Source organism: Vipera ursinii (assembly GCF_947247035.1).
Source record: "Vipera ursinii genome assembly, chromosome: 5".
NCBI lineage: Eukaryota > Metazoa > Chordata > Lepidosauria > Squamata > Viperidae > Vipera > Vipera ursinii.
In genome coordinates, this window is record NC_139518.1 from 51074232 (window position 1) to 51089446 (window position 15215).

General features: G+C 38.1%; 1 protein-coding gene across 2 annotated transcripts in view; it reads right to left on the reverse strand.

Moving 5' to 3' along the window:
- XPNPEP1 (X-prolyl aminopeptidase 1) overlaps positions 1-15215 on the reverse strand; it is a 45121-nt gene that overhangs the window by 25143 nt on the left and 4763 nt on the right. Inside the window, exons 2-9 of one of the 2 annotated variants that reach the window (XM_083363779.1) lie at positions 10446-10545; positions 7388-7508; positions 6522-6585; positions 3759-3863; positions 2284-2376; positions 1599-1742; positions 1170-1265; positions 541-622 (exon numbers count right to left, since the gene is read on the reverse strand). In XM_083363779.1, coding sequence (XP_083219905.1) covers positions 541-622; positions 1170-1265; positions 1599-1742; positions 2284-2376; positions 3759-3863; positions 6522-6585; positions 7388-7504 — 701 coding nt within the window. In that variant the 5' untranslated portion in view covers positions 7505-7508; positions 10446-10545. Of the gene's footprint in view, positions 1-540; positions 623-1169; positions 1266-1598; positions 1743-2283; positions 2377-3758; positions 3864-6521; positions 6586-7387; positions 7512-10445; positions 10546-15215 lie in introns of both variants that reach the window. The other variant, XM_083363778.1, reaches the window with a different exon arrangement.

A 15215-nucleotide genomic window follows, 5' to 3' on the forward strand; every position in this document is an offset into this window, starting at 1 on the left:
AGCAGAAATTAGTACAGAAAATCAATCAAGAGCTTCAAAGAATAAAATAAAAGTGCTTAATGGGCTTTAAAGGCAACATATATTTTATTTATTTTAATTCCATTTATATTCTGCCCTTCTCTGAAGACTCAGGGCGGCTTACAAGCTTAGCAGTAGCCTTCATTCTATGTATATGCCTGCTGGGCTTTCACACACCCCCAAGCGGCATTATTACAGAGTCAGCTTAATTGCCCCCAACAATCTGGGTCCTCATTTTACCTACCTCGGAAGGATGAAAGGCTGAGTCAACCTTGAGCCTGGTGGGATGCGAACCTGCACTAATTGCAGACAGCTGGTGTTACTTAAGGAGGCATTAGCCCACTGCTCCACCAAGGCTGTATCCATTAATACTATATTAATATTATATCCATTAATACTGATTTAGATATACATATGCCTGTTAATAGGAACACTTTGTTTTTAAAGATTTTATGTACATTTTAAAAATAAAATACCACTCAGTATTAGTGAAATTACTGAGAAAGCTGTAATTCTTCTTACCTGATAGTGTCTATCCCTATGATAGCATAAGCAAAGAACACTGGATTGTATTCAACATCAGACCCTCTAAGATTAAAAAGCCCTGCATCACAATAAAAAAGGTAGCGTTACAGCCTTGATTAACATCCAACCAGCCTTTTAACCAACATCCTGATCCAAATAAAATTTCTGGATCCTTTCAGAGCTTCTCCCACAAGATGGCACCATTAGGCTGCACTGAAAACTGCTTTCAAGTTGTGTTTAGCACAAAAAAAAACCACCATCCAACGTTGAAATGCTTTTGCTCGACTCAAAATTAAAATGAGATGGCATCATACTTAGTTTTGTTACTGACCAGCTAGATTTTCATACTGTACTAAGTCACAATGTGGTTCATTAGATCTAGGATGATGATGTTATGGAAAGACAGCTATGTGATTTATAAATCTTGGTTTTAGGCAACACTATATTTTATGAGTTCAGCCTATTATGTGGTTTTTTTCCAAAAAGTATGAGTCGGCAAACTATGGTCTAAGAAAAAAAATGGAGTTATAGTCCGGACATATTGCTGGACATATTTTCACTGCCAATGCACAGAAATCACTCAACAGCAATAAAATAATGCTGAATGTCCCCGTACTGATACTCACAAGCCACATCATCCAAAGCTGTCACAACAAACCAGAGAGCCTTCCTCTCAGCCATTTTGACCCGCAGAGCTGTAATCTTTTCTTTCCAACCGATTCCTGTAACATGCAACTGAAATTAGTACTCAGCCAAACTGGAATTCAGAACATCAACAAAGGACTTCTTGCTGCAAATGGACAGCGTTACCTATATTTCACAGCTATTTTTAAATGAGTTAGCAAATATTAAGGTCACAACAGTGTCTTCAAAATCTCATGCTGCCCCCATCCCATTTCCTGTGCTTCTGAAGGTCAAGATAGAATTAAAAAGGAGCCTGCTGACCGGATGCCTGCCAGATGTTGGCTTAAAAAAAAATCAGAAAATTTGGAGGGTGTCATATTAGAAAACCATGTTCAATGCTGTATCTGCAAACATAATTAGGTTCCTCTTACCTGTGAAGCTAAGATCTAGTGTCATCAGAGGCTTACAAGGTCGTGGTGGCCGATCTGCCCATATGGCATCAATCAAATTATCTTTCACTGGCACAAGAACATGGCCAGCACATTTCAGAACTTTGTTCATCCTCTTCCACTGGTCTGAAAGATGCAGAGAGAAAAAAAAATCTGTTATGTAATGCATTCCTGCCATACGTATACATAATCTCTATCTAAACCTGCTGTTATACAAACTGCATTGGTCGCCAGTTTTCTTCTGGATCCAATTCAGAGTATCCGCTATCACCTATAGAGCCCTCCATGGCATGAGACCAGACTACCTGAGGAACCATCTCAAACCAATGGGCCTGGCCCACCCAACTCGCTCCAGCATCCTATGGAACCCATCCTGCCAGAAAACTCTGCTCTGCTGTCCATCGGCCAAAAAGAAAATTAGCAATACTTTAAATAGGACCCAGACTGTTGGGGGCAGTATGCTGACTCTGTAAACCACTTAGACAGTGCTGAGTTTAAAGCACTATGAAGCAGCATATAAGTCTATGTTCTATTGCTTTTGCTCTATACCACTAACTGCAGACCGAACAAAGTTGATTGGGGTCCCCCTGAAAGTGAATAGCAGATTGGGGCAAGGTGGAAAAATGTAACCCTTTACACTTAGATGAAAGCACTTGTTCAAACTCACCAGCAGGAATAATAGAAGGATCCACTCCAACTTTGGAACCGTGAGGAAGTACACTTACAAGCCAGTCCTCTTGAGTTGGAGTGTCTTTCAGTCCTAAGGAAAGGAAAACCCAAAAGACAAGATTGGAAATATTAAAACAAGGCCAACTCAAAGCAAGAGAAACTGGACAGGATAATTGCATTGCTTCCTACAAGGAAATCATTACATTCTCTTGGATGGACAAAAGTGACCTGAGAAAGAAAAATGCAAGCCCTATTTCTGTAACATTCACATGAACTAGCAGTGTCAACATTCTGTTTAAAATATGATGATGATGATGATGATGATGATGATGATGATGATGATGATGAATATTAATTTGACTTACTTTATTATTTCTGCCTGCAGGCCACTCAGCATGACAAAACTGGAATTACATGTTGTCAACTAATAACAAATGCAACTCATTAACTGAAGAACTTACGTTTACATAATGTAAAATACTGTTTTAAACAAAGCAGGTATTCATTAAATTAGGTTTAAGGCCTTCAGTGGTCTTGTAGCATGTCAGAGAATAACTTTACAATAAAAACAGGTAGCACTAAGTTAAAAGTCTAATTTCACTTACCGTATTTTTCGGACCATAAGACGCACTTTTTTCCCCAAAGTGGGGGGGGGAAACGAGGGTGCGTCTTATGGTCCGAAGGTGATCCGTATGGCCAGCCCCAACCTCCACAAGTGGAAAGCAAGGGAGATTGCCAGGAGCACGAATCGGCACGTGCTGAGAAACGCCAATCTCACGCTCCTGCACTCTCCCTCGCTCGGTTTCAGCTTCCCTTGCTACAAGAGAAAGCAGGCTGAAACGGAGTGAGGGAGATTGCCAGGAATGTGAATCGGCTGATCTCGCGCTGCTGCAATCTCCCTCGTTTCAGCCTGCTTTCTCTTGTAGCAAGGGAAGCTGAAACCGAGCGAGGGAGTTTGCAGGAGCGCGAGATCGGCCGATTCGCATTTCTGGCAATCTCCCTCACTCCGTTTCAGCTTGCTTTCTGCAAGAGAAAGCCGGGCTGCAGGGCCGCCTCCGTGGGTACTGCTCTAATGCAGAGAGGGAAGGACAAAGAGGAAGGGAAGGAAGGAAGGAAGGAAGGAAGGGACAATGGGAGAGGAAGGGAGAGAAAGAAAGAGAGAAAGAGAGGGGGAGAGAGAGAAGGAGAAAGAATTTTTTTTCTTGTTTGCCTGCTCTAAAAACTGGGTGCGTCTTATGGTCAGGTGCATCTTATGGTCCAAAAAATATGGTACATGAATTCTATTACTTAAATAGAATGTATTCTATCCTTAATGATTATTCCCTTTTCTCATGTTACATATTAGAGTTTGATAAATAATAGATTGATGGCGTGCCAACAGAGGTTTCTCAGTATGACCCTGTTGGGCACTCCTCAGCTAAAATAATTTTCTGGGTAAGATGAAATAAAACCCTGGTTTGGGCTCACACACACCCATCTTCATGAGTGTCCAATTGGAATCCATTTGTTGAGATGCCTGAAGGAAATAGCGTCCATCCGTCCACATGGCTGCATGTTGCTCTGTTATAATGGCAGTTCCTGTCAGAAAGCAGAGAAGATAGCAGAACTGAAACTACAGATACAATGGCAGACATTATTCTCATTTAATAAATCCAGGAGAAGAAAATATTAATCAGATGTTAACACAAAACATCTCAAGCCCAGATGGAGTTTTGGAGTTCTTGTTGAAAAAAAGCTTAAGAAGGAAGCTATTTCTCTTAGCCTGCTAAGCCAAACCAGTGACGACACCAACCATGAATGCCTGGCAGTATTAAAAAAGAAATAGTTGAAATCATTTTTTTCTAAATCAATGGAATATTGGGTATATGAAAAAAAGAAATGCTTATCCTGTAAAACAAAGTTCTTTGTGCCAGGCAGAAGAAAAGGCTGGAAATAAAAGATAATTAAGGCTGGAAATAAAAAATAATAATTAAAAGTATCTGAATGGTCACTGGAGATCAAACCATTAAAATATGTCACTTCAGCAAAGTAAGGGGAAAATACCATTGTGAGAGCATTGTGAGAGGCACTTTGCTCTATGACTGAAGGATAGGAATCTATTGGATGATTTGATTTCTTATAATTAGAGGTCCACCAGAGCTATATATACCTGACTTGTTAATATGTTAATCTTATTTTGCTTAGCAGGCAAACAGGAAGCCCAAAGAAAAGGTGACTTGACAACGTTAGCACTGCCTGTTAATCAGTGGCACAGCTTGAAACTAAACCCAGATCTTAAGGCTACATTGCAATGCTTGAAGCCACAGGAAATGTTGCTAAACTGAACATGCTGTTCTGATGCAAGACTCACTCTCTCACACGCACACAAACACAGAGAGAGAAAGAAAGTGTGTGTGTGTGTGTGTGTGTGTGTGTGTGTGTGTGTGTGAGTGAGAGAGAGAGAGCATTAGTGTTCAATGCCCAGTAATTTCCGATGCAGAAAATGTTTTTTAGGGAAACTAAACTTGGCTAACTGATATTGTTTACTGCAAATCCCTGAGTACAAGTATCCTATTTTCATAGGCCTTGGACAGAGAAAAAGGAAAGCTGCAAGTACTCTATGAAATAGCTAACAGGATTTTTGTTTTATTGGAGAGTCATCTAAGGGTCAGCAAAAGCTCATTGCTACTCTGGTATTACATCACCAGTCCAGCTGGTGTGCACGCTGAAAGGGGAAGCAACAATTCAAATCTTTCAAAACTTTTTCTGCCCAGCATGTAAACTCCAAAACCAAACAGTTCTTCAGAAATGAGCTACTCATTGTTTTTCTCTTGTATGCATAGATACAAATTATTATCAATAGTGTTGTAATTTCTCCTTCTCAATATACACAGGGAAAAGGGAAAAGTGGAAAGGGGGAAGGAAAGGTCTCTAACTATATCTAAGTGTTCAGTCTGACGTGTACTTACGCATTCTGGATAGACATTCTGGATAGAATTGTACAATCTCATTCACACTTCTTTAGTAATAATCCCAGTTAGAGATTATTTTGAATAATACATAATACATAGAATTTTATTTGAGCAAAAGAAAAAAGAAAGCAAGATTGTTGGAGACGCATATGAATGTGGCCTGGAAGATTTGAGTGTAATATATCCAGATATGCAATGGATATACAATCTGAAGCCCAGATGTGATAGTCCTTAGGTCATCTGGCCTATTTGGTCCAACACACTGAAAACAAGAGTGATCTAGAAAGATTTGGAAAGTGTGATGTGTTTCTTGTCTGATTACCTGTTTTCTATCAGGAATCAAAAAGAAAAAAGAAATGGGTGTGGGTATGGTTAGAAACAAAGAAAACAGATGGTCCTACAGGCAATCCTACTTATAGGATGTCCATCATGAAGAGTCAGAAGTGAAAAAAACTCCCCATCTTTCATCCTGTTTTTGTCTGCAGCCTGTCCATCATTGGCCCATGGCCTTCCTTAACAGATTATCTATTATATGTGAGCCACAAAAATATTGAAAGATTGCAATCTATCATCATATTCTTCAAGCAGGAAGCTCACATCTGGTATTCAAGAATGTTCTCTATTTACTTCAATCACTGAATACGGAATTAATACAACCTCAAAGTCTCTGAAAGAACTTTAAATAGTCAACTTGTATGGATAATTCTCTATGATCAGCAGAGATTTTATTGTAATAAAAATAAAATAAAAATAACAAAAAAAAACCTCTATCCGATGTGATGTATAACTTAACATTTTTCCCAGTGAGCACATGATGACTAGAATTTTCGCTTAATGCATCTGATGTATCTATATCACTCCACACATAACTAAATACATGTCAATGCCTCAGTCCATACCAGTGGCAGCATAAATAACATTTATGTATTTTATTCTATTCCATTGAGTATAGAACAGTTTATGCAGAGAGCATGCAAACTTTTGATTTTCTCACTTTAGTCAAAACTGAAATTAACCCAAAAAGAAAAATAAAACATTTGGGATGCATGTTCTTTTTTTTTAATGCTGATATTTTGGGGACCATATTTTACAGGTGTCGGTAAAAACAGACAAAGGAAAGGATATTCAAAAGAAAAGAAAAATACTGAAGTTTAGCTTGTCTCTATAATTTAATGAGAAACACAAAGGTTCCCATTAAGGGCTCCATTCATAGGAAGAAAGATTTGGCACTGGATACTACAGAGCTACCAACTTTAATAGAGTGGACACAGTTCTAGAAACTTACCTGCAGAGCCATTAAATCCACAAATGAATTCCCTACGGCAGTCACAAGGTGCAATATATTCACTCTGAGGAAGATAAAAATAAAAAACAAAAATGATGTTGATCAAAAGGATGCAAAGTAATAGAAAAACAAATAAATTAGCCTTGATTTCCAGCTGTTATTCTTTCAGTCTTGAAATATGCACAGAAAGACCTTGGCATATTCCTCATCAGATGTCTTGTATCATTAAGAATATGGTTGAACAACACCAAAAAGAATACAGTGCTTCCATTTGGTTGGATCTGTCTCCAACTTTCCCTTTTTCTTTCAATGTCAATTAACCATGTAGCATTACAGTTGATCCCTATATGGTAATTAATCTTAACTATGATGATATGAAACATATTTATATCATTTTTAAAAAGTTATTTTTACCAGCAATGATTAAGATGTAGAATTCCCTACGTTGCTAGTGCTGGAAAACCTTAACTTGCATTGCTTTGACAACAGATCTGGAGTGGCCCAGAGTTCATGGCTGCAATGATAACCATAAACCTGATCCAACTTATTGTGTTCTGCTTTCCATTGAAGAACTGTTCATCTGCAAGGACAATGTAACTGTATGCAGTGAGGAAGTCTTTGCAAGCTTGAACACCAGTCATGTGATACTTGACATTGCATGGAAGCTTCAAATTTAGAATTCTATGTCAAAAGGCTACCTCACTGAAATTGTACCTTGTTAATGATCACTGATATCACAGCACAATTTACAATTGGGAACCCTGTTCATTGCAGTCTGTTTGGTGAGAATCACAGTTTTTTTTCTATTGTCTGAATTACTTTAGTGTTTCTGAATGGTATTTCTCAAGCAGAAGACAATCCAATACCTGATGAGCATCTCCTGAGGGCACAATGTAAGCTTGAATGGGTTCAGAAACATATTTGGAATTTTTCATCACTTGCCGAAGGTGCTTCAGCAGTTCTGTAGTTATTTTCGGAAACATGGTCCTACTAAAAAAACAACAAGTTAAGAACTGATTTGATTTTCTACTGAAGATTTAAAATTCCAGAAAATTATCAAGTAGAATTTTTTTTTCAATTGAAATCACTTGAATCTATATTTATAGCCCTTCCCAACCTTGCATACAGTACAGATCGGATGAAATAGCAGCCTATGGAATTACCACTCCTTGTGGTCTTGACTTGCCTTTGAAAAGACTTTGTGCGTGTGCGTATACCTTTGTGTCAATCTTGATTCCAGGTGTCCCTGCAGTTTTCCTGGTAAGATTTCAAAACCAGTTTGGCATTGTCTTCTGCCTAGTGCTGAGAGGAAGTGACTGGCCCAAAGTTACCCATCAGGCTTTGCGCCTAGGACAAGACTAGAACTCAGGATTTCCCAGTTTCAAGAGTAGTGCCTTAACCACTAACCCAAACTGCAGATAAGAAAGAGAGTTCTTAGAAACACATTCTATATATTTGGGGCACAATAGAAAAGGCATCAAGCTTCTCCAATCAGTAGAAATCTTTGGGTTTTAAAATTCCACTGAATGCCCAGTCACAGAAACAATGGTGTGGTTCATCATGGACCAAGGCTGGTTGCACAATTACTTCCTTGATAAGCTCTCACGGATCTTACATTAATCATCTTGAATTATTTGGCAGTGGATAGCTGAAAGGGGGCAGCCTGGAAGAAGCTATATGTAAGGAAACATTTGGAGTTAAAAAGCAGCAGATGCTTTGAGACATGAGAGAAGGGCAGGGACGCAGAACAGGAAGGAAATAATTCACAAGCTGCTGCTGTTTTCAGTCATAGGGAAAGTTCTGAGAGCCATCACCTCTTCCATGTTACTACGTTTCCTTGCCAGGAATAAACAACAAGCTCTACCAGCCAGGATTGTTCAAGGATTGTTCTCCATGGTAGGGGTGAATATTTCTTTGTTCTGAAAGTTTCAATCTAGCATTGTTAGCCATATTACATTACACAATCTCTTCCAAATTCAAGACAGCATAGATTAGTACTTAACGTGCTGATCAGCAACAATCAGGTGAACAGTTTGCTATATTAAATACTATTGACATATTTTAAGACATATCTGCTGTGCATTCTCAAATGATTCCATTGCCTAAATGGTATAGATTTCACTGGACAATCAAGTGAAATGTTTGCTACATTAAATACTATTGACATATTTTAAGATTAATTGAGGTTTGTATCTGAACAATTAATTTGGCAGGTGGTTGATACTTCTTCTAAAAGCAGAAGACAGGGAAATCTGCCATAAACAACAAAGTACTCGCACATTAATTGTCCCTGAATAAACTTCTGCAAAGTCACTGTGTTTTCCCTACCACGGTGCATTAACTAGACGGCATTTTTCCCCCTAATTTAATCATTTTTTTATCACATCAAGATAATTATAAGACAACTTTTCTGTCCCTTGCAAAACTATGATGTTGTAAAGTAGGCTTGGAAATGGTTAGAGGGTGTTACTCTAATAATGCAAAAAAAGAAACTTCTTCTTCAGACCATTTAAAAAAGATTCTGGAAAATAAACTTCTAACAATATTTTTCATTAGCTGGTGCTCCCTAAATGTAGAAGCTTCAACTTCAACTGCCAGAATTACCGGTCTCATCTCAACAGATTTAGTAAAGAAAGGCAGAAAAGTCTGAGTTAACATCTTGCGTTTTTATCAAGCTTTTCCAAATTCAATGGCAACCACCATTACATCTTTTTTTTTTCCCTGCGTTCCCTTTCAGGATTCTATTTGTTATCCCTATACAAGTTACGGTGCCTCAACACACATTAGATCAACTGAAGCAATTGCTGTTTGACAGAAATTTCACTGCTGATAAATCTGATTGCAAGTCTCCACTCCAATATGTACCATGGCCACTGATCAATTAATGAAGCAGAAAGTGCCTCTGGCAGGCAAGCATCAATTTGAAACATGGCATCTACTATACTGTAACCAAGTTTTTTCTAGCACACTGCCAATAATGACTGAAATACAATTTCAAAATTGAGGTACTAGCTTTTGCTAATATGAAGAATCTAATCCTTCCCATCTTCAGAATAATACTTTAATTTAGTAACATTGTGAAAAATATAATAGCAAATAAGCTAGGCATAAGATTAATGTTTCAGTACCCTTCAAATATCTTGTATAATTCTAACTAGTTTATCCATTAATGATATTCTTTTTTTCTCAAATTAGTCTACTTTAGAACCATACTTTATAACCAAGTCAATATTCTACTCCTAGATTCCTATTTATACAAAGTAGGCACATAACATAAAAGAAAACAAACCAGTGGTCTTTCCTTTCCTTTCCTTAATATTATTTTATTTTACATCTTGGAAAATTATACCCTTAGACTTCTATCTCACGTTCCTGTTCATGTTCCTTGGGCTTATAAGACATTGTCCCATTTTTCTGCCAAATAAAAAAGCACAACTTTTCTCACAGATACTTAGATCTATTTTGGGAAGGAAGGAAGGAAGGAAGGAAGGAAGGAAGGAAGGAAGGAAGGAAGGAAGGAAGGAAGGAAGGAAGGAATGAAGGAAGGAAGGTGGTTTCCTTTCTTTTATGTCATATGTCTACTACCTAATCTGCATCTTGAGAGGACACATTGACTTCAAATGATGTATCTCCAAGGCCTCTGCCATAACACTATTCAATTTCTAGCAAAAGGGCTGTCCTTTTTACTCCCTTTCCATTTCTTTGGAGTGGGCCACTAGACCAAACATCTATATTCTGAAGCATAGAGATGATCTCCCTCATTTCATACTATCCACATTGCAACCAGGTAATATGTTTGATATTAAAGCAACAAGCAATAATACAAACAGTAAGTCAAACAAAAATGAAATTAAGTATTTGTGTCTCTATAAAATAAACCTTCCCAAGCATTATCCAACATCATCTATATGGGCCATATTTTACCTGTCCCAGGTAGGTATCCCTCCGAAACCCAAATTTCCCAGCCTTGGATAGTGAAATCACGTCTGTGTTCTGTTCTTGCTCTTCATTAACTCAGCAATACCTGACAAAGCAAAGGGCAAAACTTCAAAGGTAAGCAGACTTTGGCCATAATAACCTCTTTCTTCTCATAATGGATAATTGCAGATAATGACTGTTGCAAAAATAGACTGTACCAGTTCACAATAGCAGAACAGAAGGCAGCATGACATTCGGGAGACGGGGGGGGGGGGGGAATAGGCTGGACTTCAGTCGAGATTATTCAGCCAGAAAGCCCAAGGCATGTCAAACTCTTAACATATTTCACAGGATTAGATTGTTCAGAACGTAATAACGATATGAACTCCACTCAGTTGCCCAAGGCTACAGGCATATACACCAGCCTTGGATCAACTTGGATCATCTGTCATAATTCCGACCAACAAATCAGAAGGGTAGCATGCCCGAGAGCCTAAAACTCATATGGAAAAAAAGAAAACAAATTTGAAAGAATAAGGTGTATTCTATAGGAATACACTGTGACCTATTCGGAAGAAAAGAAAAGATACAGAAAAATACCTATTCATTAACTTTTGTTCTAGGAACAAATACCAGTTGATATGCTACCAGTAGGAAGAATTTCACACAAGGGGTATTTTTTCCCCAGGTTTCCCACTTGAACCCAAACCTCTCACTGCTACTGCAACTACATGAGGAAGGAAGAGATTCTCCCCCCCCACCCACATAGTACAATCCCTACATTCTTTCTTTACTCCAGCTCAATTTATCATCCTCTCAAGGAATTTGGCATAGCCTTCTACCTAGCACTTGCAGCCTCTAGGAAGTTTCTTTAATTTGAGCACTTCCTACACAATAATTCCATACTTCTTTGTGAGTGTCCTTTTTGCTCTCCTTGGAATGGGGATAGTGAGAAGAAGATAAAAAGGCCACCAGGAGGTCAAAGGGAAGAGAAGAAACGTAGCATTCCAGCCACCACCTGGTTTTTCTAGTAAAATAAAAAGTTTTCACACTGAAGCCAAAGGGGGGGGGACTCCCAATTGCTCCTGAAGAAAACAGCGATAGTGCAAAATGCAATGGCACTTTGCTTTGAAAAAAGGAGGAAGAGGCAAATCTAAGAGAGCTAGAGCTTCATTTGATCCGGGGAAAGCCCTCCGAACCCAACAGGGGAGAGGCTAGCGTGAGATCAGCGTCTAGCCCACAGGTCGGCAACTCTAAGCTGCCGCTTTCGGCAGCTTCACAGACGGGCCGCAGCAGCTTCCTCAAAGAGCGGCACCGCTGCCCCTTCGCGCGGAGGTACGCGCGCACCTCCCCAAAGGTTTGGGGAGGTGCGCGCGCAACTCCGGTCGTTCGGAGAGGTGCGCGCGCACCTCTCGGAATGGGCAGGGGCGCCTCTCTTTTTGAGGAAGCTGAGACGGGCCGCGGCAGCTTCCTCATAGAGCGGCACCGCTGCTCCTTCGCACGGAGGTACGCGCGCACCTCCCCAAAGGTTTGGGGAGGTGCGCGCGCACCTCCGGTCGTTCGGAGAGGTGCGCGCGCACCTCTCGGAATGGGCAGGGGCGCCGCTCTTTGAGGAAGCTGCCACGGCCCGTCTGCAAAGCTGCCGAAAGCGGCAGCTTTGCAGACGGGCCGTCGCCGTCGGGCAATCGGGAACCGGTTCCATCTCATTTTTTAAAAAATGGCAGCCGCGTGCGTCCGCGCATGCGCAAAAAACCTTTTTGCGCATGCGCGTGCATGGACACACGCACGCGGCTCCCTCTTTTTTTAATTTGTGATGGAACCGGTTCCCAGTGGCTCTTTTTCTTTTTTAGGTTGCCGACCCCTGGTCTAGCCCAAGCTGCTTGCAGCTGAAGTCCCAGAGCATGAACCTAAACATCGGTGAACAGCATGCTTGGAAATGGTGACTGATCTTCTTTCTTCTGTCTACTATTTAAATCCTGGAAAAGATCCCCAAAGCAAAAAAACCTCCAGAAGTGAAGGGAGGGGACTATATCCCCATTCCCTTGCAGACGTAAGCGGTGAATTAACATAAAAGATGAAGAGATATACTAAAATTTGATTTAAAATATTTCAGTCTGGACAAATCTAGCAAATAAAAAACTGTCAAGATTAGTCCCTAAAAAATTTCTAATGGAATTATAAAAATATATAACAAAAATAACTTTTTGATTGAAAAAAAAATGAAAAAAGAAATAACTGCTGGCATCTAGTGGAAAATCAGAGAATAGAACACTAACGATAAGGACTCAGAAATTGGCAGAATGCCCAGAAACAAAGAAAAAGTTGTTCCTTTGAATTGCAAATAACCTTGAAGACAGCTGGGAACAAAGGACGAACCAGCTATAAGATTAAAAAGTGTTTGAAAGGAAAAAAAACAAAAAAACCCACCTGGACTGTTGCTTAAATTTAAGAACTGTTTATGGGAAGAAAAAAACACCACCCTTGGCTTTTTGGCTAATCTTGTAGAGGAGAATTTGCAGGAAGGATTCAAAGTGGCTTAATATACTGAATCTGTAATTTTGAGTGACTGATAAATTGAATTAAAGCATTGATGAAAGATTATTTGAAGGGGGGAAACAACATGGATATCACATAAGTATCAAAAAAATGACAGGATGCCACACTCAATATTTTCTCCTGAAGGACTTAGCCTGGAAAATGAAGGGCCTCCAGAAACAATACTTCAAGGTAAGATAAATACTTTCCCAGAGGAAATATATGTAATGTTAGGACAAATACAAATGACAATAGATTTAAACCACGACAAAATTCGAAAAAACTTTGAGGATTTAAATAAGCATATTTCCAATCTAAATCTACAATTAAAAAATACCCAGGAAATAACAACAAAGGAACAAACAAATCAGACAGCAGATTACAAACTAGAAGAATATGAGCAAGTTGATGAAATAACAAAGGAAAAGAATTACAATTTGACACAAACAGGAAAAAATCTACAAGGTTCTGATACAAGAATGGAATTATTAGAACTATTAAAGCTTGGGGGACAGAAAGAATTTATCTTACTTATTTCATCTTTTGTATTCCAAACATTTGTAAAAATACAGGAACTGTTGGGTAAGTGGATTACACCAACTTGGAAAATTACTTGGAAAAATAAGATCAGAGACAGATAGAAGAGATTTGACTCGCCCTACCAGATGGACTATTACATGAATAAACATTTGTTTGAATATGGCTAAAAGAACAGACAATATCGAACATAAAGGAGCCTTATAACAAGAAAGATAATGAGATTTAAGTAATATAGTAAGTTTTATAATATATTAAATGTTAAAATGTAGGTTGATGTAACCTTCATTAATATATAAGCAAAATATAACTGATCAAAAAGGATGTTATATATAGATACTATAAGAGAGATAAAAAATATAGTATTTTTATAATGCATGATATAAAATATTGGGATGATGTAGCTAAATGGGAAAATTTAGACAGTGAGATGACTAATATGAAGAAATTATGACTGATAAGAATTGGATTGAATATAAGGAAATCTAAGCAAACAAAAATTATAAAAATAGGATGTATGCTGAACTAATGAGATGATGGTTGTGAGAATATAAGCTGAAAAATGTTATATAAAGAGATTATTATTTGTATAAATATAAAAAACACGTATATCTAATCATTTATATATTGAAAATATTAAGAATTATACTTTGACTAAGGTTGAAAAAGGAAAATACAAATGGGAGAAGTGAAGAAGAAGAAATGTATTAATTTATTAATTATGGAATTATCAAATTTAATCATTATTGACAATTAATTATTGTCCTTTTTTTCTTGTTAAAATATAAACCAAGACAACACGCTGTACACCAGGCACTGGAGATTGTTATAGTTAAAAACCAATAAAATATCTATAAAAAGAAAAAGTAAAAACTGTTATTTAATCCTTTCGGTATTAAAACCAATGAAGAACCCCAAATATGAATATTTCCTCAGAAATATTGCATTTCAAATGTTTATTCTTAGGATACACATTGTTTGTTTTTCAATGGAAAGTTAAGGGTTTAAATTGATTAATTAGTCATTTAAAACTGCACGTTTCTGATTTCTCTATTATGAAAAGTATGTTGAGAACTGAAGTATAAAAGTATGGAATTAAAGTAAACCAAGTGAGGGGATCATATTTGTTTATAGTTCAGTATTGTAAAAAAAATTAATTAATGCTAGAGCAGATGATTTTTTTAGTTGTGTTTCAGGTACTAGATTAGAAAACCAGGAGATTACGAGTTCCATGCCTTCCTTAGGCTCCCTTAGGCTTGAAAGCCGGCTGGGTGACTTTAGGCCAGTCACTCTTTCTCAGACCAACCCATATCACAGGGTTATGGTGTGATGTTTATTATTTGTTTAAGGTCCTGCTTTGTTTTGCTTATTTTGTTTATTAGATGATTTGAGCTTGATCTGTCTGTCCAATTTAGTGTTTATAGCTGTTTTTCATGTTTTGTATGCCATCCCAATGTGGGGAAGTTAATAAATTTAATTATATTCATCACTCAGCCAGATGTTTAGAGTGGATTTGGTATTTTTTATCTACCTGGCGAGTCCTTCTCAAAGGCCTGGAATGATCAAATGTTGTTTGACTATGTTTATGGTACAAATGTTGTTTGACTATGTTTATGGTACAAAAACTATCCATATGGTGTAGTAACAGCAACTTGCACCTAAACATCGGCAAGACAAAAGAGATGGTGTTAGACTTCCGGAGAA